Source organism: Trachypithecus francoisi, unplaced genomic scaffold (assembly GCF_009764315.1).
Source record: "Trachypithecus francoisi isolate TF-2019V2 unplaced genomic scaffold, Tfra_2.0 Lachesis_group8, whole genome shotgun sequence".
NCBI lineage: Eukaryota > Metazoa > Chordata > Mammalia > Primates > Cercopithecidae > Trachypithecus > Trachypithecus francoisi.
In genome coordinates, this window is record NW_022681473.1 from 57,718,695 (window position 1) to 57,739,347 (window position 20,653).

At 42.1% G+C, this 20,653-nt stretch overlaps 1 protein-coding gene across 1 annotated transcript; it reads right to left on the reverse strand.

Moving 5' to 3' along the window:
• Window positions 1-421: 421 nt before the first annotated feature.
• LOC117080004 (endogenous retrovirus group K member 8 Rec protein-like) lies at window positions 422-2,839 on the reverse strand. The gene is made up of 2 exons (XM_033204461.1): window positions 2,566-2,839; window positions 422-683 (listed from the first exon to the last, which is right to left on the reverse strand). The coding sequence occupies exons 1-2, from the start codon at window positions 2,785-2,787 to the stop codon at window positions 627-629; spliced, it is 279 nt and encodes a 92-aa protein (XP_033060352.1). The 5' UTR covers window positions 2,788-2,839; the 3' UTR covers window positions 422-626.
• Window positions 2,840-20,653: the final 17,814 nt, after the last annotated feature.

Consider the following 20,653-nt stretch of genomic DNA (forward strand, 5'->3'; position numbering starts at 1 on the left):
AGACCAGAGTCAAAGCCAAGCGGCAGGGTTTGCTTTATTTCGAGTTCGAACTTGGTTCTCTCCAGCTAGGCACTAGTTCCCAGGAAGAGACCCCGAGCTCAGGGTTTTAGCCGTTTTTATAGTCCGGCACAAACAAGTTACAGAGAATCTGGGGAATTTTACAGTTGTAAGTTTACAATTGGCTGACATTTAAAGTTATACATTAGTCAGTTGTTTATTGGTTCCCGCCCCTCGGCCATATCCTAAATGGCCGTTCCCACCCTTTGGCAAAACCACAAACGGCTGTGACACATTAAGGGTGGGGGGTTTTCTTGCCGCCTCTGGTTTCCAGTACTTTTCCACTTAGCATTTTTAGTTTTTCTCTTTCTATCACACGGACATTCTGGATTTTCAAGATGTTTCACGTAAACAAGCCCCCAGGGTCTGCTGTTTGCAACTGGCTCCTTTGTCCTCCCTGTTTGCAGGGAAGGAACACCCTGCTTCGTTTGTAAGAGCAGGACTTATTGGGAACGCCCTGCTTCATTTGCAAGAGCAGGACTTATCGGGAACGTCTCATTTGTGAGCACATATTCCTCTACATTTCCCCTTTCCTTATTTACAAGTTTGAATTTCTTTCAAAACCATCATTACATGTTTGGCTTGTTGGGATTCGGTGTTTGCCCTTTGGCACCATCTCCAGCAGACTGTGAAAATGACAAAGGCAAGAACAACAATAAATACATTGCTAGAAACAGAGGTCAGCAAATTTTTACAGGGCCCATAGGGTTCAAAGACGTCAAACTTTCTGCAATACCAGTCATCAAATCTGTACCAGTCAGCAACAGTAACTGATTGTGAAATGTTTCACAAATGTTCTGTGTTAATTCTTGTATTTCTAGGGAAAGATTATTATGACCAATTAAAAGTCTCTTTGCCTGTAATCCCAGCACTTTGGGAGGCCGAGACGGGCGGATCACGAGGTCAGGAGATCGAGACCATCCTGGCTAACACGGTGAAACCCCGTCTCTACTAAAAAACACAAAAAAATTAGCCAGGCGAGGTGGCGGGCGCCTGTAGTCCCAGCTACTCGGGAGGCTGAGGCAGGAGAATGGCGTAAACCTGGGAGGCGGAGCTTGCAGTGAGCTGAGATCCAGCCACTGCACTCCAGCCTGGGCGACAGAGCCAGACTTCGTCTCAAAAAAAAAAAAAAAAGTCTCTTTATCTCAGTCCAATTATGTACAGTGCTGTTAAAAGGAACAGGAGTAATATAAAATTGGGTAGTATTCCAATCACATTTCAACAAAGCTCGGGTATTCAACACTGTTAGCTGATCTCCCAACCAAGAAACCACTTGCTCCAGATTATCCACTCAGTCAAATGAGCATCTACGTCTTGCTGCTGCCACAACAAATGTGATTGTTCATGCCATTGTTGCACAAATTCTGCATTTTGTATACTCTGGTGTAGAGCTAATCCAGCAACAGCAGCGGTGGAAGCAATTGCTACAAGTCCTATCACCGCGGTCATGACGATTCCAACCATCCTCCGACTGTGGTGAACAAGATCTTGCATAACCTTGTAAATTTGAGTAACCCCAGTAGATTCACTACAAGTACGTGTTAAGTTTATAGGTAGCCAGGTTTCTTTTCTGGCTGTTAGTATATATAAATCGGAGTGAGACTCATTCCACCAAGTAGTATTTATACAACTTAAGAATGTACAATTGTTTGTACAGTTAACTACCCTTGTATTATTATCCCATTTAAAAATTCCTGTCAACAACAAGTAAGGCTTTCTTACACATGCAATAACATATCTAGAACTATTTCAATGCAAAGATATATGGAAAAGGTTAGCAATATTAGTAAGATTTAAGGACATGTTTCCCGTGAAAGTGAACATTGGTTTACCAGCAGCTAGCAACTTCCAAATATGACTTTGTATTTGTGAAGTATTAGCCAAATGTGGCATAGGGGGTGATAGACCACCATCATGCCAAATAATAGTTTCGTTGCCATCCACAGCAATGCTGTGATTACCTTTATGCCAACGTAGGTTGACATGACTAAATTTAGTTTGAAAATCTCCATGTACACTCCAATCTGTGATAAGGTAATTACGACTTTTTCCTTTTACTTCTAATAATAATCATGGCCCACTACTTCTACAGCTAGTCCACTCTAATTGGGAAACACCTCCAGACACATCAGGGATAGGGCATAAAGATAATGTAGTTGGCAGAGTTTCATTAAGTACCGCAGTATGATTATACTTAAAACTTTGAGCCACAATAATCATAGTAAAGGCAGAGATATGACTATGGTTATAGCGAACAGCCCAAGCTTCATGAGAAAGATGCAGACAATGTGGACTACTCCCAAGACATATAGGTAACCCTTCAACCCCAAATTGATATGAACTATTTACTGTGCCAGTGTCTAATTCAGGATCCTGGTTTAAAAAAGGCAATGGCATCCAAGCAGTATCATTAGTAAATACTAGGACTTCTCTGTCTCCCCAGGCCACACCTTGATATAAGAGTGGAAAAGGAATATAAGCCCAGTATATAAATTCTCCAGCCATTACCTGACAATTTACTATGGTCAGCATAGCCAGGAATAAAGTCAGTGGGGTTTTGGGCTGCCCAGCTTGTTGAACAACCCCTTCAGCTTCCTGAGTAAGCTTTTTCAGTTGACCCCATGTTGGGGGCTCCGCACGTTGAGTTCCGAAGGTGAATGTTCTCTGAGCGCTCAGATTCAGCTCCTGAAATTTCTTGAGGAACTCTTTGGATCGGCTCCTCTTTGCCATGGCACTCTTTCAACCATAGAGATGGAAACCACTCGTCTCCGGCACCTGTACGGACAAGAGCATAGCCTCAGCCCCATTGTAAATCTTTTCCTTTTAAATATTTCCCTTGTAATGAAGGATAATATACCCACAGATTACTGTTTTGCGGCTTTTCTAAAGGCTGTTGAAAATGTTTCACCACTGCAGACTGCTGTAATTGACACCAATGGTTGAGAAAATTTAAAGTAAAAAGGGCTTTCAGAATTTGATGTTTTGGGGAATCTCGCCCATCTCCCCCTTTTGTTTTAAAAGTTGTAATTTTAGGGTAGCATTGGCTCTTTTAATAATTGTTTGACCTTGACTGTTAAATGGAATACCAGTGGAATGATGAATATGGTATAAAGAGAGGAAGGCAGCCAATTTGCGAGAGCAATAAGTAGGGGCATTATCAGTTTTTAATTTAGCAGGGACTCCCATAACTGCTAAGCAAGTAAGTAAATGAGTAATAACAGAGTTAGCCTTTTCAGAGGGTAATGACGTAGCCCACTGGAAATGTGACCACGTATCAATAGTATGATGAACATATTTTAAATGACCAAAGGAAGGAACATAAGTTACATCCATTTGCCAAATGTGATTTTGTTGAATGCCTCGAGGATTAATACCTGCACTTAAAAAAGGTGCAATTATAGGAGCACAAGATGGGCAGGCTCTGGCAATAGCTCGGGCTTGACGGCGTGTTGTAGAAAATCGTCGTTGTAATCCTAGACTATTAGTATGATGTAGTTGGTGCTCATTCTGAGGCCATTGGAAGTAAGAGTTACAAATAATAAAGAAAATAATTTTTGTAAAGGAGTTTGAGGAAATAATGGTAAAGAAGTCTGAAGAATATACTTAATTATATATACAGCATATTGGGAATCACTAACTATATTACAAGGGGTTTGAGGCCAGTCTTGTAGAACCATAAGAATGGCAAAAAGTTCTCCTTGTTGTACTGATTCAAATGGATAGTGAGAAATTTTTGAATTGTCTGAAGTCCAGTATCCAGCCTCTCCATTGCTTGAAGCATCAGTAAAAAAGGTGGGACCTTTAACTGGAGTGTAAGAGATAGGATTATACGGCAGTAAAGAATATTGTTGCAGAAAAGCAAATAATTTATTACTAGGATAATGCTGAGCAAAAGAACCAGTATACTCAGAGCAAGCCACTTGCCAACCTTCATGAGTTTTCTTTTCTTTTTTTTTTTTTTGAGGCGGAGTCTCACTCTGTCCCCCAGACTGGAGTGCAGTGGCCGGATCTCAGCTCACTGCAAGCTTGGCCTCCCGGGTTTACACCATTCTCCTGCCTCAGCCTCCCGAGTAGCTGGGACTACAGGCGCCCGCCACCTCGCCCGGCTAGTTTTTGTATTTTTAGTAGACACGGGGTTTCACCGTGTTAGCCAGGATGGTCTCGATCTCCTGACCTCGTGATCCACCCGTCTTGGCCTCCCAAAGTGCTGGGATTACAGGCTTGAGCCACCGCGCCCGGCCGAGTTTTCAATAGAGGTGAATTTTTTTTTAATGGCTTTATTAGCCAAAAACAGCCACTCTACAATATTATTATCTTGGTGTAAAACGGCCGTTGGCAAATGGGGAGTATGAAAAAGACACAACGAAAGTGGAAGATTGGGTGCAATATAATCAAGGTGAGCTTTACTAATTCTATTTTCTACAAATGACAATTTTTTTTTTTTTTTTTGCTACAGGGGATAATTGATGAGAACTATTTAAATCTGAATCTCTTAATTTATAAGTAGGGATGCCTAAGATGGGACGAAGCCAATTTATGTCTCCTAACAGTTTTTGAAAATCATTAAGGGTTAAAAGTTGATGTCTTTGAATTTAAACTTTTTGTGGCCAAATATGCTTTTTTGCTAAAAGGTATCCCAAATGTGGAATAGGAAATTGAGTCTGTATTTTCTCAGAAGAAACATGTAAATTATATTGAGTTAATTGTTGTTATAAGACCTGAAAAACTTGACCTTGTAGGACTTCGTCAGGAGTTGCTAATAGAATATCATCCATATAATGGTATATTAACGCAGTAGGGAATTGACATCTAACAGGATGTAAGGCTCTATGAACAAACTCTTGACATAAGGTAGCACTATTAAGCATACCTTGAGGAAGAACTTTCCATTGATATATTTGAGTAGGCTGTCCATCATTATATTCGGGAACAGTAAAGGTAAATTTTTCACAATCTTGGGGTTGTAATGGGATAGTAAAAAAACAGTCTTTAAGATCTATAACCATTAATTTCCGATTTTGTGGGATAAGAGTTGGATTAGGAAGCCCAGGTTGTAAAGTCCTCATAGGTTGAATACAAGCATTTACAGCTCTAAGATCAGTTAGTAAGTGCCATTTTCCTTTTTTTTTTTTTTTTGATGAGACAAATACAGGGGAATTCCATGCAGAAGTACTTGGTTCAATATGCCCCTCGGCCAATTGTTCCTTAACTAAATTCTTTAAAGCCTTAAGCTTTTCTTTAGATAATGGCCACTGTTCCACCCAAACAGGAGTTGTAGTTTTCCACTTCAATTGTAAAGTTTGAGGCTTGTGGACAGTGGCTAAGAGTTTAAAGGATTGTAGCCCATTTTGAACATCATATTTTTGGCAGCTGAAGAAATATGAGGAATGCTTAAAAAGGCACCAAATTGTTGTAAAAGATCACGGCCCCAAAAGTTAATATTAATGAGAACAATATAAAAGCACACTTTTCCTTGTTGTCCTTCAGGTCCTACACAGCTCAGGGGCTCGACACTTTGGTAGACTATAGAAGCAGTACCTAGGCTGGATAGAGTAACTGACACTTGTTTCTTTTTCCAATGATCAGGCCATTGAGCCAAGCATATAATAGATACATCCGCTCCTGTGTCGACTAATCCCTCAAAAAGTATCCCATTAATTTGCAAGGAACATAAAGGTTTTTGATCAGAAACTAAAGTTTCCCAGAAAACAGTTTTTCCAGTACTACCGAAACCTCCTTGATGAGACACATCTCTAGATAAGAAAGGAAAAAAAGGCAATAAAAGCAATTGTGCAATACATCCCCCTGCCTCTAGGCGCATAAATTGTGAGACTTGTACCATAAAAGGGATTTCATCAGTAAAATCAGGATCAATAATTCCTGGGACCACCATTAACCCCCACATAGCGCTAATGCTTAGACATAGTAGAAGTCCTACATGTCCCTTTGGCAAAGGACCACACACTCCGGTAGCCAACTTATATATTCCTCCATTAGGAGATAAAGTATAAGGCTGGACAATAGCTAGGTCAGCAGCGGCACTCTGCTTAGTGGCAGCATAAAGCTGAGAAACTGGGGTAGGGTAAGATGTCTTTAAGGAGGACTCAAGGTCATACCTTGATGTTGTAAGCCACTGCTCACTGGGTACTGGGGTAGGCCTGCATTGTAGTTGTTGGGGCCCCAAGCCTGTGGGCCCCAGCTCCCGTTTCCCAAGAGGGGTGATAATACATTCCCACTTTTATCAGTTTTTGAACGTCATTCATTGGTCCAATGTTGACCCTTGCCACATCGTTTACACATATCAGATGGTAACCTTTTTTCTTTTAGAGCAGAAGAGCCTAATTTTTTCCGGCATTCCTTTTTAAAATGACCAGGTTTCCCACACTGATAGCATATACCTTGTTTAGAATTGCTTTTTAAAGCCTTAGAAAGTGCCCAGCAAACAATTGAGCATTGTAAATAGCTCCTCCAACACCTGCACAAGCCCAAATGTATTCATCTAAATCAGCTCCACTAGCTTTTAGAAGATGCAGCAATTTTTGGCACTCGGGATTAGCACTCTCAAAAGCCAGAGTATCCAAAAGAATTTTAGCAGCAGGGCCTGAACCTACAGTCTTTAATACAGCATCTTGAAGACGGGCTACAAAATCTGGATATGGCTCAGTGGCTCCTTACAGGATCTATACAAAAGATAAAGAAGTTTTACCCGCTATTTCAACCTTAGTCCATGCTTTTATAAACAAGGCTTTAATCTGAGTGAGAGCAATATCATCTAGGCCTGCCTGAGCATTAAGAGTGGCGTATTGTCCTGAACTCATAAGCTGCTCTTCAGTAGGTCCTGGGGGATTTCGGGTAGCATTTTTTCTAGCTTGTACTCTTGCTTCCTCCCACCACCAACTTTTTAATTGAAGCCATTGCGAACGATCAAGGACAGCCTGTCCCAACGTTTGCCAGTCAATAGGAATCATCACACGTTCTGAAGAGAAGGAATTGAGAAGGCCAAGAACAAACGGTGACTGAGGTCCATAATTAGAAATTGCAACTTTCATTTCTTTCAAAAATTTAAATTGTAGGGCTGTAAAAGTCACGTTCTGGCCACCATTTGGGAACTGAGCATTGGGGCCGAAAGCAGCCCATGTTATTGGGAATAAATTTAATTCCTTGAAATCATCCTTTTCCTTCGATTCCTTCTTTTCTCCTACAGGAGGAAAAGGCACAGAGAAAACCTGACCTGACATAGGCAAAGAGGTTGGAGGTGGAGGCAAAGGGAAATCTTTTTCAAGGTAACAGGGAAGGCTTGTGGTGGAGAGGTAGGAGAAACAGGAGCAGCGACACCTTGCAATTTTAACAACTGTTGTAACATCTCTAAAATATGCTGCAAATCAGAGTTTCCTTCAGATGAAGGAGGCATTAACTCTTCTTCCAATTCCTTGTCCTCAGCAACTGGGGTCTAAATATGTTCCTCTCTAGGATCATTCCTCTCTGGGATCATTCCTCTCTAAAGCTTCAGATGCCTCACCTCCTGTGGCAGTATCGCCATGCTCTGAGTCAGTTTCAAATAGCTCTAATGCCTGAGTAATGGAACTACGCAAAGTCCACAAAGTCAGAGGCATCGTTTGCCCTCACTGATGAGCTCGACGCAGGACTTTAACCACTTGTAACTATTCCTTTCGATTTAATTGCACTTTGATTTGATATTGAAACCAATAACAATGTTGTTCAACATGGGCAAACAATCTCTTCAAAGTCTTATGTTCCTTAACTAACTTCTACTCCTATAGACATCAACAGTCCCTGGAGTAACCACAAATATTCAGAGGCCAGAGAGGTGGAATTCCTCATAATTTTACCGCGGGTCCCCCTTCATTTATTTACCTGCCCGGAGTGTTCCCCCTACGGTTCCTTGCTCTCATGGAGCCATGGACCCTGCTCGCTGCATCAGATGTTGGGGTCCGCATGTTTCCTAAACAAAGGAATGAACACACAAGACAACACAAGACAAGACAAACATGGCAGCCACTTCGAACGACAGGCTCCGCTTTATTTTATACAGTCGTTTGTGGAATGTTACCAAGTCACAAGACACATTGTTGTTTTTCTGACCTTTCCCTGACTTTCTGGATTTTCAAGATGTTTCACATAAACAAGCCCCCAGGATCTGCTATTTGCAACTGGCTCCTTTGTCTTCCCTGTTTGCAGGGAAGGAACACCCTGCTTCGTTTGTAAGAGCAGGACTTATTGGGAATGCCCTGCTTCGTTTGCAAGAGCAGGACTTATTGGGAACGTCTCATTTGCGAGCACATAGTCCTCTACAGGGAGGACCTAGGACATCCAATTAGAGAGAGCCTAAGGGGGTTCAGCATAATTACTTGTTTGGTTGGTGAGTTTTTAGGCTCTATCCAAGTTTTTGGGGTGCAGTTCAAGTTGGGCTGGTGTCTGGAATGAGACTGGGACCTAATAAAAAGGAGTGTCCACACAGGTGCTCAAATAGGCTGTAACCTGTAGCATTCCGAGGACAGGCCTGAATTCTGAGAAGGGAAAGTAGTAAAAGTATTGTCTGGTCCTTTTTAAGTTGGTGATGGAGCTTGGTGAGGTGTGTTTTTAAAAGACCATTAGTCCGTTCTACTGTTCCTGAAGATTGAGGACAGTAAAGGATATAAAGATTTCACTGAATACCAGGAGCCTGAAAAACTGCTTGGGTGATTTGACTAATAAAGGCTGGTCTGCTATTGGACTGTATAGAGGTGGGAAGGCCAAACCAAGGAATTATGTCTGACAGAAGGGAAGAAATGACTGCAATATCCTTCTCAGACTCTGTAGGAAAGGCCTCTACCTATCCAGTGAAAGCATCTACTTAGACCAAGAGGTATTTTAGTTTCCTGACTGGAGGCATGTGAGTAAAGTCAATTTGCCAGTCCTGGGCAGGGGCAAAACCTTGAGCTTAAGGTGTAGGGAAGGGAGGGGGCTTGAGAAATTCTTGAGTAGTAGTAGAATAGCAGATGGAACACTGAGAAGTGATTTCCTTGAGGATAGATTTCCACTATGGAAAGGAAATGAGAGGTTCTAAGAGACAGGCTAGCAGCTTGTAACCTATATGCAAGAGGTTATGAAATGATGACAGAATAGAATGGGCCTGTGAGGCTGGAAGGAGATATTTTCCTTGGCCTAAGAACCATTTGCCTTGTAGGAAGAGACTGATAGATGGAAGTTTCAGTGGGGGAGTAAGTGGGAGTGACCAATGTGAAGGAGGAAAACTGACCATGAGGGACAGAAGTTAGAACTCTAGCTGCTTTTTTGGCTAACTTATCAGCATAAACATTGTCCTGAGTGATGGGATCTGATGTCTTTTGATGGCCCTTGTAGCGAATGACTCTATCTTCCTTTGGAAGTAAAGCGGCTTTGAGAAGTGTTTTTATTAAAGAGGCATTAATTATGGAAGACCTTTGCATAGTGAAGAAATCTCTTTCAGCCTATATAACAGCATGGTGGTGCAGAGTATGGAAGGCACATTTAGAGTCAGTATAAATATTGACGCGTAGTCCTTTTGCAAGAGTGAGGTCCTGACTTAAGGCAACCAGTTCAGCTTGCTGAGAGGTAGTGGAGGGTGGCAGAGCAGTAGCCTCAATAATAGATGTGGAAGATACTATTGTATAGCCTGCCTTTGATGGTGAGTGGCGATTAGGCCTGGTGGAACTGCCATCAATAAACTAAATGTGACCAGGGTGAGAAACAGGGAAGAAGGAAATATGGGGAAATGGGGTGAATGCCAGGTGGATCAGAGAGATGCAGTCATGAGGGTCAGGTGTATCTGGAATAATGTGGGAGGCCGGATTGAAGTCCAGGCCAGGAACAATGGTAATTGTGGGAGATTCAACAAAGAGCGAGTACAGTTGAAGGAGCCAGGGAGCAGAAACTATATGCATCAGGTGGGAGGAAGAAAATAGCTTTTGGAAGTTATGAGAACTGTAGAGAGTGAGTTGAGCATAGTTTGTGATTTTGAGGGCCTCTAAAAGTATTAGGGTGGCAGCGGCCGCTGCACGCAGACATGAGGTATAGTAGGCTAAAACAGTAAGGTCAAGTTGTTTGGGAAAAAAGGCTACAGGGTGCGGTCCTGGCTCTTGTGTAAGAATTCTGACTGCACTAACCATGCCTAGGAAGGAAAGGAGTTGTTGTTTTGTAGAAGGGATTGCAGTTTGGGAGATTAGCCGGACACCATCAGCAGGGAGAGCACGTGTGTTTTTATGAGAATTATGCTGAGATAGGTAACAGATGAGGAATAAATTTGGGCTTGACTGAAGTAATGGGGGCTGTCTGTGAAGCCTTGTGGCAGTACAGCCTAGGTAATTTGCTGAGCCTGATGGGTGTCAGGGTCAGTCCAAGTGAAAGCGAACAGAGGCTGGCATGAAGGGTGCAAAGGAATAGTAAAGAAAGTATGTTTGAGATCCAGGACAGAATAATGGATTGTGGAGGGAGGTATTGAGGATAGGAGAGTATATGGGTTTGGCACCACGGGGTGGACAGGCAAAACAAGTGCAGATCCTGAACTAACCTGTAAGACTTGTCCGATTTTAGGACAGGTAAAATGGGGGATTGTAAAGGGAGTTTACAGACTTTAAAAGGCCATGATCTAACAGGTAAATGATAACAGGCTTTAATCCTTTCAAAGCATGCTGTGGGATGGGATATTGGCATTGAGTGGGGTAAAGGTGATTAAGTTTTAATGAGATGGTAAGGGGTGCATGATGGGTTGCCAAGGAGGGAGTAGAGGTGTCCTATACTTGTGGGTAAATTAAATTTAAGGTGGGGAGATACAAGGGGAGCATGCGAAGGAGGCTTTGAACAGGGGGAAAAGGCGGCAATGAGGTGTGGCTGTAGCCCAGGAATAGTCAGGGAAGCAGCTAATTTAGTTAAAATGTCTGGGCCTAATAAGGGAAATGGGCAGGTGGGGATAACTAAAAAAGGAGTGTATTAAAGAATGTCTAAGTTGGCACCAGAGTTGGGGAGTTTTAAGAGGTTTAGAAACTTGGCCATCAATACCTACAATGGTTATGGAGGCAAGGGAAACAGGCCTTTGAAAAGAAGGTAATGTGGAGTAGTAGGTAGCCTCCGTATTGATTAAGAAGGGGACAGATTTACCCTCCACTGTGAAAGTTACCCAGAGCACCTGTGATGGTCCTGTCGGCTTCTGAGGTGATTGGGCAGTGTCAGTCTTCAGTTGCGAAGCTGAGAAGATCTGGGAAGGAGTCAGAGAGCCTTGGGCCAGAGTTCCAGGGGCTCTGGAAGTGGCTGCCAGGTGAGTTGAACAGTCTGATTTTCAGTGGGGTCTCACACAGATGGGACACGACTTAGGAGGAATCCTGGGCTGCAGACATTCCTTGGCCTAGTGGCCAGATTTCCAGCACTTGTAGCAAGCTCCTGGGGGAGGAGGTTCTGGAGGAACCTCTGGCACCTGTGGTTCAGGCGTTTGGAGTTCTTGTGTGCTGGAGATGTGGCTGGGGTTTCTCTCAGTGGAGGCAAGGACTTGCAACTCAGAAATACATTGCTACTTGGCTGCCTCTACTTTATTATTGTACACTTGAAGGTGAGGTTAATTAAGTCCTGTTGAGGGGTTTGAGGGCTGGAATTTAATTTTGGGGGTTTTATTTAATGTCAGCAGCAGATTGGGTAATAAAACGTATATTGAGAATAAGACGGCCTTTTGACCTTTTAGGGTCTAGGGCTGTAAAGCGTCTCAGGGTTGCTGCTAAATGAGCCATAAACTGGGCTGGGTTTTTCATATTTGATGAAAAAGAGCCTAAACACTAACTGATTTGGGAGAGCTCGGATAAAGAAAAAGGAGCATTAACCTTGACTATGTCTTTAGCTCTAGTCACCTTTTTAAGAAGAAATTGCTGGGCGGGTCGGGGAGGGCTAGTCATGGAAGGAAGCTGTAAGCCAGACCAGGTGGGAGGAGGAGAGGTGATAAAAGGATTATAGGGTGGGGAGCAGAGGCTGGGGAAAAACTGGTACTTAGCTGGGCCAGATGAGGAGGGGAGAGGTCAGATGGGTCTGTAGAAAAGGAAGATTAGAAAGACTCAGTGCCGCTAGGGGTTGGGACTGAGCAGACAGGTTGGGGGGAAAGAAGGAAGATTTGGGATAAGTTGCATTTGGAACAGAGACTAGGGAGGGACCGATGTGTAAAAGAATGCCTGGATGCCAGGCACCTTAGACCATTTGCCCATTTAACGACAAGAATTATTTAGATCTTGTAGGATGGAAAAATCGAAAGTGCCATTTTCTGGCTATTTGGAACTACTGTCGAGCTTGTATTGGGGTCAAGCAGCATTGTAGAAGAAAATAAGGCATTTAGGTTTTAGGTCAGGTTCTTGAGAACACAGGCTAAGGGAAAAGAAGGAGGAATGGAGGGTGGAAGGTTGCCTATAGTGAAGGAGATAAGCCTAGAGAAAAGAGAGAGTAGAGACACAGAGAGAAGGGATTGGGGGGTTCCTGCCCTCCAGAAAAGCCGGAAAGGGCTGGAGACATGGAGATAAGGGACATAGATTCCTAAAAAATCCACAAAGAAGATTGAACAAATCATAGGATCTTCTGTTAACCCCAAAATAATGAACTCTATCACCATTGTGCTATTTCTGGTCTCCATCCTTTTTGGAATTGTGCCTACTGAAATAAAAACCAGTAAATATTAGAATAATTTAAATAATCTCATTATTTATATCTTTATTTCAACATTCACTCTATTAAAAATTAAATTTTAGATTTCACTTTCATCTAATGCTTATATTTCATGAAGTATTTCCAAACATATTACATTAAGCATTGAGAATATTAATGGCTATTATCTTAAAATCCAGATACTCATAAAGAAAACAGTCACTCAGTTTAGATTGGTTAGCACTCACATTTGCATAGTTGTCAATTCAGGTTGTTTTTTTTTTTTTTTTTTTTTTTTTTTTAATTTTTTTTTTTTTATTATACTGTAGTTCTAGGGTACATGTGCATGACGTTTATATCATGTATACTCCCCAATGCAATCCTCCCTCCTCCCCCCTCCCCATGATAGGCCCAGTGTGTGATGTTCCCCTTCCCGAGTCCAAGTGATCTCATTGTTCAGTTCCCACCTATGAGTGAGACATGCGGTGTTTGGTTTTCTCTTCTTGTGATAGTTTGCTAAGAATGATGGATTCCAGCTGCATCCATGTCCCTACAAAGGACGCAAACTCATCCTTTTTATGGCTGCATAGTATTCCATGGTGTATATGTGCCACATTTTCTTAATCCAGTCTGTCACAGATGGACATTTGGGTTGATTCCAGTCTTTGCTATTGTGAATAGTGCCGCAATAAACATACGTGTGCATGTGTCTTTGTAGTAGAGTAATTTATAATCCTTTGGTATATACCCAGTAGTGGGATGGCTGGGTCATATGGTACATCTAGTTCTAGATCCTTGAGGAATCGCCTACTGTTTTCCATAATGGTTGAACTAGTTTACAATCCACCAACAGTGTAAAAGTGTTCCTATTTCTCCACATCCTCTCCAACACCTGTTGTTTCCTGACTCTTAATGATTGCCATTCTAACTGGTGTGAGATGGTATCTCATTGTGGTTTTGATTTGCATTTCTCTGATGGCGAGTGATGATGAGCATTTTTTCATGTGTCTGTTGGCTGTATGGATGTCTTCTTTTGAGAAATGTCTGTTCATATCCTTTGCCCACTTTTGATGGGGGTTGTTGTTTTTTTCTTGTATATTTGTTTGAGTTCTTTGTAGATTCTGGATATTAGCCCTTTGTCAGATGAGTAGGTTGCAAAAATTTTCTCCCATTCTGTAGGTTGCCTGTTCACTCTGATGGTAGTTTCTTTTGCTGTGCAAAGCTCTTTAGTTTAATTAGATCCCATGTGTCAATTTTGGCTTTGCTGCCGTTGCTTTTGGTGTTTTAGACATGAAGTCCTTGCCCATGCCTATGTCCTGAATGGTACTACCTAGATTTCTTCTAGGGTTTTTATGGTATTAGGTCTAACATTAAGTCTCTGATCCATCTTGAATTAATTTTCGTATAAGGGGTAAGGAAAGGATCCAGTTTCAGCTTTCTACTTATGGCTAGCCAATTTCCCAGCACCATTTATTAAATAGGGAATCCTTCCCCATTTCTTGTTTTTGTCAGGTTTGTCAAAGATCAGATGGCTGTAGATGTGTGGTATTATTTCTGAGGACTCTGTTCTGTTCCATTGGTCTATATCTCTGTTTTGGTACCAGTACCATGCTGTTTTGGTTACTGTAGCCTTGTAGTATAGTTTGAAGTCAGGTAGCGTGACGCCTCCAGCTTTGTCCTTTTGACTTAGGATTGTCTTGGCAATGCGGGCTCTTTTTGGTTCCATATGAACTTTAAAGCCGTTTTTTCCAATTCTGTGAAGAAACTCATTGGTAGCTTGATGGGGATGGCATTGAATCTATAAATAACCTTGGGCAGTATGGCCATTTTCACGATATGATTCTTCCTATCCATGAGCATGGTATGTTCTTCCATTTGTTTGTGTCCTCTTTGATTTCACTGAGCAGTGGTTTGTAGTTCTCCTTGAAGAGGTCCTTACATCCCTTGTAAGCTGGATTCCTAGGTATTTTATTCTCTTTGAAGCAATTGTGAATGGAAGTTCATTCCTGATTTGGCTCTCTGCTTGTCTGTTACTGGTGTATAAGAATGCTTGTGATTTTTGCACATTAATTTTGTATCCTGAGACTTTGCTGAAGTTGCTTATCAGCTTAAGGAGATTTTGGGCTGAGACAATGGGGTTTTCTAAATATACAATCATGTCATCTGCAAACAGGGACAATTTGACTTCTTCTTTTCCTAACTGGATACCCTTGATTTCTTTCTCTTGCCTGATTGCCCTAGCCAGAACTTCCAACACATGTTGAATAGGAGTGGTGAGAGAGGGCATCCCTGTCTTGTGCCAGTTTTCAAAGGGATTTTTCCAGTTTTTGCCCATTCAGTATGATATTAGCTGTGGGTTTGTCATAAATAGCTCTTATTATTTTGAGGTACGTTCCATCAATACCGAATTTATTGAGCGTTTTTAGCATAAAGGGCTGTTGAATTTTGTCAAAAGCCTTTTCTGCATCTATTGAGATAATCATGTGGTTCTTGTCTTTGGTTCTGTTTATATGCTGGATTACGTTTATTGATTTGCGAATGTGAACCAGCCTTGCATCCCAGGGATGAAGCCCACTTGATCATGGTGGATAAGCTTTTTGATGTGCTGCTGAATCCGGTTTGCCAGTATTTTATTGAGAATTTTTGCATCGATGTTCATCAGGGATATTGGTCTAAAATTCTCTTTTTTTGTTGTGTCTCTGCCAGGCTTTGGTATCAGGATGATGTTGGCCTCATAAAAGAGTTGGGGAGGATTCCCCTTTTTCTATTGATTGAAATAGTTTCAGAAGGAATGGTACCAGCTCCTCCTTGTACCTCTGGTAGAATTCAGCTGTGAATCCATCTGGTCCTGGACTTTTTTTGGTGGGTAGGCTATTAATTGTTGCCTCAATTTCAGAGCCTGCTATTGGTCTATTCAGGGATTCAACTTCTTCCTGGTTTAGTCTTGGGAGAGTGTAAGTGTCCAGGAAATTATCCATTTCTTCTAGATTTTCTAGTTGATTTGCGTAGAGGCATTTATAGTATTCTCTGATGGTTGTTTGTATTTCTGTGGGGTCGGTGGTGATATCCCCTTTATTTTTTTATTGCGACTATTTGATTCCTCTCTCTTTTCTTCTTTATTAGTCTTGCTAGCGGTCTGTCAATTGTGTGATCTTTTCAAAAAACCAACTCTGGATTCATTGATTTTTTGGAGGGTTTTTTGTGTCTCTATCTCCTTCAGTTCTGCTCTGATCTTAGTTATTTCTTGCCTTCTGCTAGCTTTTGAATGTGTTTGCTCTTGCCTCTCTAGTTCTTTTAATTGTGATGTTAGAGTGTCCATTTTAGATCTCTCCTGCTTTCTCTTGTGGGCATTTAGTGCTATAAATTTCCCTCTACACACTGCTTTAAATGTGTCCCAGAGATTCTGGTATGTTGTATCTTTGTTCTCATTGGTTTCGAAGAACATCTTTATTTCTGCTTTCATTTCGTTATGTACCCAGTAGTCATTCAGGAGCAGGTTGTTCAGTTTCCATGTAGTTGAGCGGTTTTGATTGAGTTTCTTAGTCCTGAGTTCTAGTTTGATTGCACTGTGGTCTGAGAGACAGTTGTTATAATTTCTGTTCTTGTACATTTGCTGAGGAGTGCTTTACTTCCAATTACGTGGTCAATTTTGGAATAAGTGCGATGTGGTGCTGAGAAGAATGTATATTCTGTTGATTTGGGGTGGAGAGTTCTATAGATGTCTATTAGGTCCGCTTGGTGCAGAGATGAGTTCAATTCCTGGATATCCTGTTAACTTCTGTCTCGTTGATCTGTCTAATATTGACAGTGGAGTGTTGAAGTCTCCCATTATTATTGTATGGGAGTCTAAGTCTCTTTGTAGGTCTCTAAGGACTTGCTTTATGAATCTGGGTGCTCCTGTATTGGGTGCATAGATATTTAGGAGAGTTAGCTCTTCCTGTTGAATTGATCCCTTTACCATTATGTAATGGCCTTCTTTGTCTCTTTTGATCTTTGATGGTTTAAAGTCTGTTTTATCAGAGACTAGGATTGCAACCCCTGCTTTTTTTTGTTCTCCATTTGCTTGGTAGATCTTCCTCCATCCCTTTATTTTGAGCCTATGTATGTCTCTGCATGTGAGATGGGTCTCCTGAATACAGCAGACTGATGGGTCTTGACTCTTATCCAGTTGCCAGTCTGTGTCTTTTAATTGGAGCATTTAGTCCATTGACATTTAAGGTTAATATTGTTATGTGTGAACTTGATCCTGTCATTATGATATTAACTGGTTATTTTGCTCGTTAGTTGATGCATTTTTCCTAGCCTCGATGTCTTTACATTTTGGCATGTTTTTCCAATGGCTGGTACCGGTTGTTCCTTTCCATGTTTAGGGCTTCCTTCAGGGTCTCTTGTAAGGCAGGCCTGGTGGTGACAAAATCTCTAAGCATTTGCTTATCTGTAAAGGATTTTATTTCTCCTTCACTGATGAAGCTTAGTTTGGCTGGATATGAAATTCTGGGTTGAAAATTCTTTTCTTAAGAACGTTGAATATTGGCCCCCACTCTCTTCTGGCTTGTAGAGTTTCTGCCGAGAGGTCTGCTGTTATTCTGATGGGCTTCCCTTTGTGGGTAACCCGACCTTTCTCTCTGGCTGCCCTTAAGATTTTTTCCTTCATTTCAACTTTGGTGAATCTGGCAATTATGTGTCTTGGAGTTGCTCTTCTGGAGGAGTATCTTTGTGGCGTTCTCTGTATTTCCTGAATTGAATGTTGGCCTGCCCTACTAGGTTGGGGAAGTTCTCCTGGATGATATCCTGAAGAGTGTTTTCCAACTTGGTTCCATTTTCCCCCTCATTTTCAGGCACCCCAATCAGACGTAGATTTGGTCTTTTTACATAATCCCATACTTCTTGCAGGCTTTGTTCATTTCTTTTTCTTCTTTTTTCTTTTGGTTCTCTTCTTGCTCATTTCATTCATTTGATCCTCAATCGCTGATACTCTTTCTTCCAGTTGATCGAGTCGGTTACTGAAGCTTGTGCATTTGTCACGTATTTCTCGTGTCATGGTTTTCATCTCTGTCATTTCGTTTATGATCTTCTCTGCATTAATTAGTCTAGCTGTCAATTCTTCCACTTTTTTTTCAAGATTTTTAGTTTCTTTGCGCTGGGTACGTAATTCCTCCTTTAGCTCTGAGAGGTTTGATGGACTGAAGCCTTCTTCTCTCATCTCGTCAAAGTCATTCTCTGACCAGCTTTGATCCATTGCTGGCGATGGGCTGCGCTCCTTTGCAGGAGGAGATGCGCTCTTTTTTTTGAATTTCCAGCTTTTCTGCCCTGCTTCTTCCCCATCTTTGTGGTTTTATCTGTCTCTGGTCTTTGATGATGGTGACGTACTGATGGGGTTTTGGTATAGGTGTCCTTCCTGTTTGATAGTTTTCCTTCTGACAGTCAGAAGGACTGTCTGTTGGTCTGTTGGAGATTGCTTGAGGTCCACTCCAGACCCTGTTTGCCTGGGTGTCAGCAGCAGAGGTTGCCGAAGATAGAATATTGCTGAACAGCGAGTGTACCTGTCTGATTCTTCTTTGGAAGTTTCCTCTCAGGGGTGACTCCACCCTGTGAGGTGTGGGGTGTCAGACTGCCCCTAGTGGGGGGGGATGTCCCAGCTAGGCTACTCAGGGGTCAGGGACCCACCTGAGCAGGCAGTCTGTCCGTTCTCAGATCTCAACCTCCGCGTTAGGAGATCCACGGCTCTCCCCAAAGCTGTCAGACAGAGTCGTTCGCGTCTGCACGGCCCCGCTCTTTCCCCTAATGGACTGCAGCTGTGCGCTGTCCGCAGAGGTAGAGTCTACAGAAACAGGCAGGCTTCCTTGAGCTGCTGTGAGCTCCACCCAGTTCGAGCTTCCCAGCGGCTTTGTTTACCTACTTAAGCCTCAGCAATGGCGGGCGCCCCTCCCCCAGCCTCGCTGCTGCCTTGCGGATAGATCGCCGCAGAGGGCTGTGTTAGCAGTGAGGGAGGCTCCGTGGCCGTGGGACCCTCCGGCCAGGTATGGGATATAGTCTCCTGGTGTGCCTGTTTCCTTAAAGCGCAGTATTGGGGTGGGAGTTACCCGATTTTCCAGGGTTGTGTGTCTCAGTTCCCCTCGCTAGGAAAAGGGATTTCCTCCCCCTTGCGCTTCCAGGTGAGGCGATGCCTCGCCCTGCTTCAGCTCACGCTGGTCAGGCTGCAGCAGCTGACCAGCACCGATTGTCCGGCACTCCCTAGAGAGATGACCCCAGTACCTCAGTTGAAAATGCAGAAATCACCGGTCTTCTGTGTCGCTCGCGCTGGGAGTTGAAGACTGGAGCTGTTCCTATTCGGCCATCTTGTCTTTTTCTTCAATTCAGGTTGTTGAATGAACACTTACAGCAATGATGTTTTTGAGACTCTGATGAGAATCAGAATGGCGAAAGTGATTAACTTTATGTTACTGTATAGCACTGTCCAATTTGCCTCTATTTCTCATCACTTTGCATAGTTTGCAAATATTTTCTCACATTCTATAGGTTGTCTATGTACTCTGTTAAGAGTTTCTTTTGCTGTGCAGAAGCTTTTTAGTTTAATTAGATCTCACTTGTTCATTTTTGTTTTTGTTACAATTGCTTTTGAGGACTAAGCCTTTGCCAACGGCAGTATTCAATTCTTTGCCAACGGCAATATTGAGACATTATTTCTTAGGTTTTCTTCTAGGATGTTTATAGTTTGAGGTCTTACATGTAAGTCTTTAATCTATCTTGAGTTAGTTCTTGAATATGGTAAAAGGAAAGGATCCAGGTTCATTCTCCTGCAGATGGCTAGCCAGTTATCATAGCATAATTTACTGTGTAGGAAGTCCTTTTCCCATTGCTTCTTTTTGTTGGCTTTGTCAAAAGTCAGATGGTTTTAGGTTTGTGACTTTATTTCTGGGTTATCTCCTCTGTTCCATTGGTCTATGTGTCTGTTTTCATATCAGCACAATGCTGTTTTGGTTACCGTAGCCTTGTAGTATAGTTTATTATTTTTTAATTTTATTTATTTTATTTTATTTTTATTTTATTTTATTTTTTTATTATACTTTAAGTTCTAGGGTACATGTGCATAACGTGCAGGTTTGTTATATATGTATTCTTGTGCCATTTTGGTGTGCTGCACCCATCAACTCGTCAGCACCCATCAACTCGTCATTTACATCAGGTATAACTCCCAGTGCAATCCCTCCCCGCTCCCCCCTCCCCATGATAGGCCCCGATGTGTGATGTTCCCCTTCCCGAGTCCAAGTGATCTCATTGTTCAGTTTCCACCTATGAGTGAGAACATGCGGTGTTTGGTTTTCTGTTCTTGTGATAGTTTGCTAAGAATGATGGTTTCCAGCTGCATCCATGTCCCTACAAAGGATGCAAACTCATCCTTTTTTATGGCTGCATAATATTCCATGGTGTATATGTGCCACATTTTCTTAATCCAGTCTGTCACTGATGGACATTTGGGTTGATTCCAAGTCTTTGCTATTGTGAATAGTGCCGCAATAAACATACGTGTGCATGTGTCTTTATAGCAGCATGATTTGTAATCCTTTGGGTATATACCCAGTAGTGGGATGGCTGGGTCATATGGTACATCTAGTTCTAGAACACTGAGGAATTGCCATACTGTTTTCCATAATGGTTGAACTAGTTTACAATCCCACCAACAGTGTAAAAGTGTTCCTATTTCTCACATCCTCTCCAGCACCTGTTGTTTCCTGACTTTTTATGATTGCCATTCTAACTGGTGTGAGATGGTATCTCATTGTGGTTTTGATTTGCATTTCTCTGATGGCCAGTGATGAGGAGCATTTTTTCATGTGTCTGTTGGCTGTATGAATGTCTTCTTTGAGAAATGTCTGTTCATATCCTTTGCCCACTTTTTGATGGGGTTGTTTTGTTTTTTCTTGTAAATTTGTTTGAGTTCTTT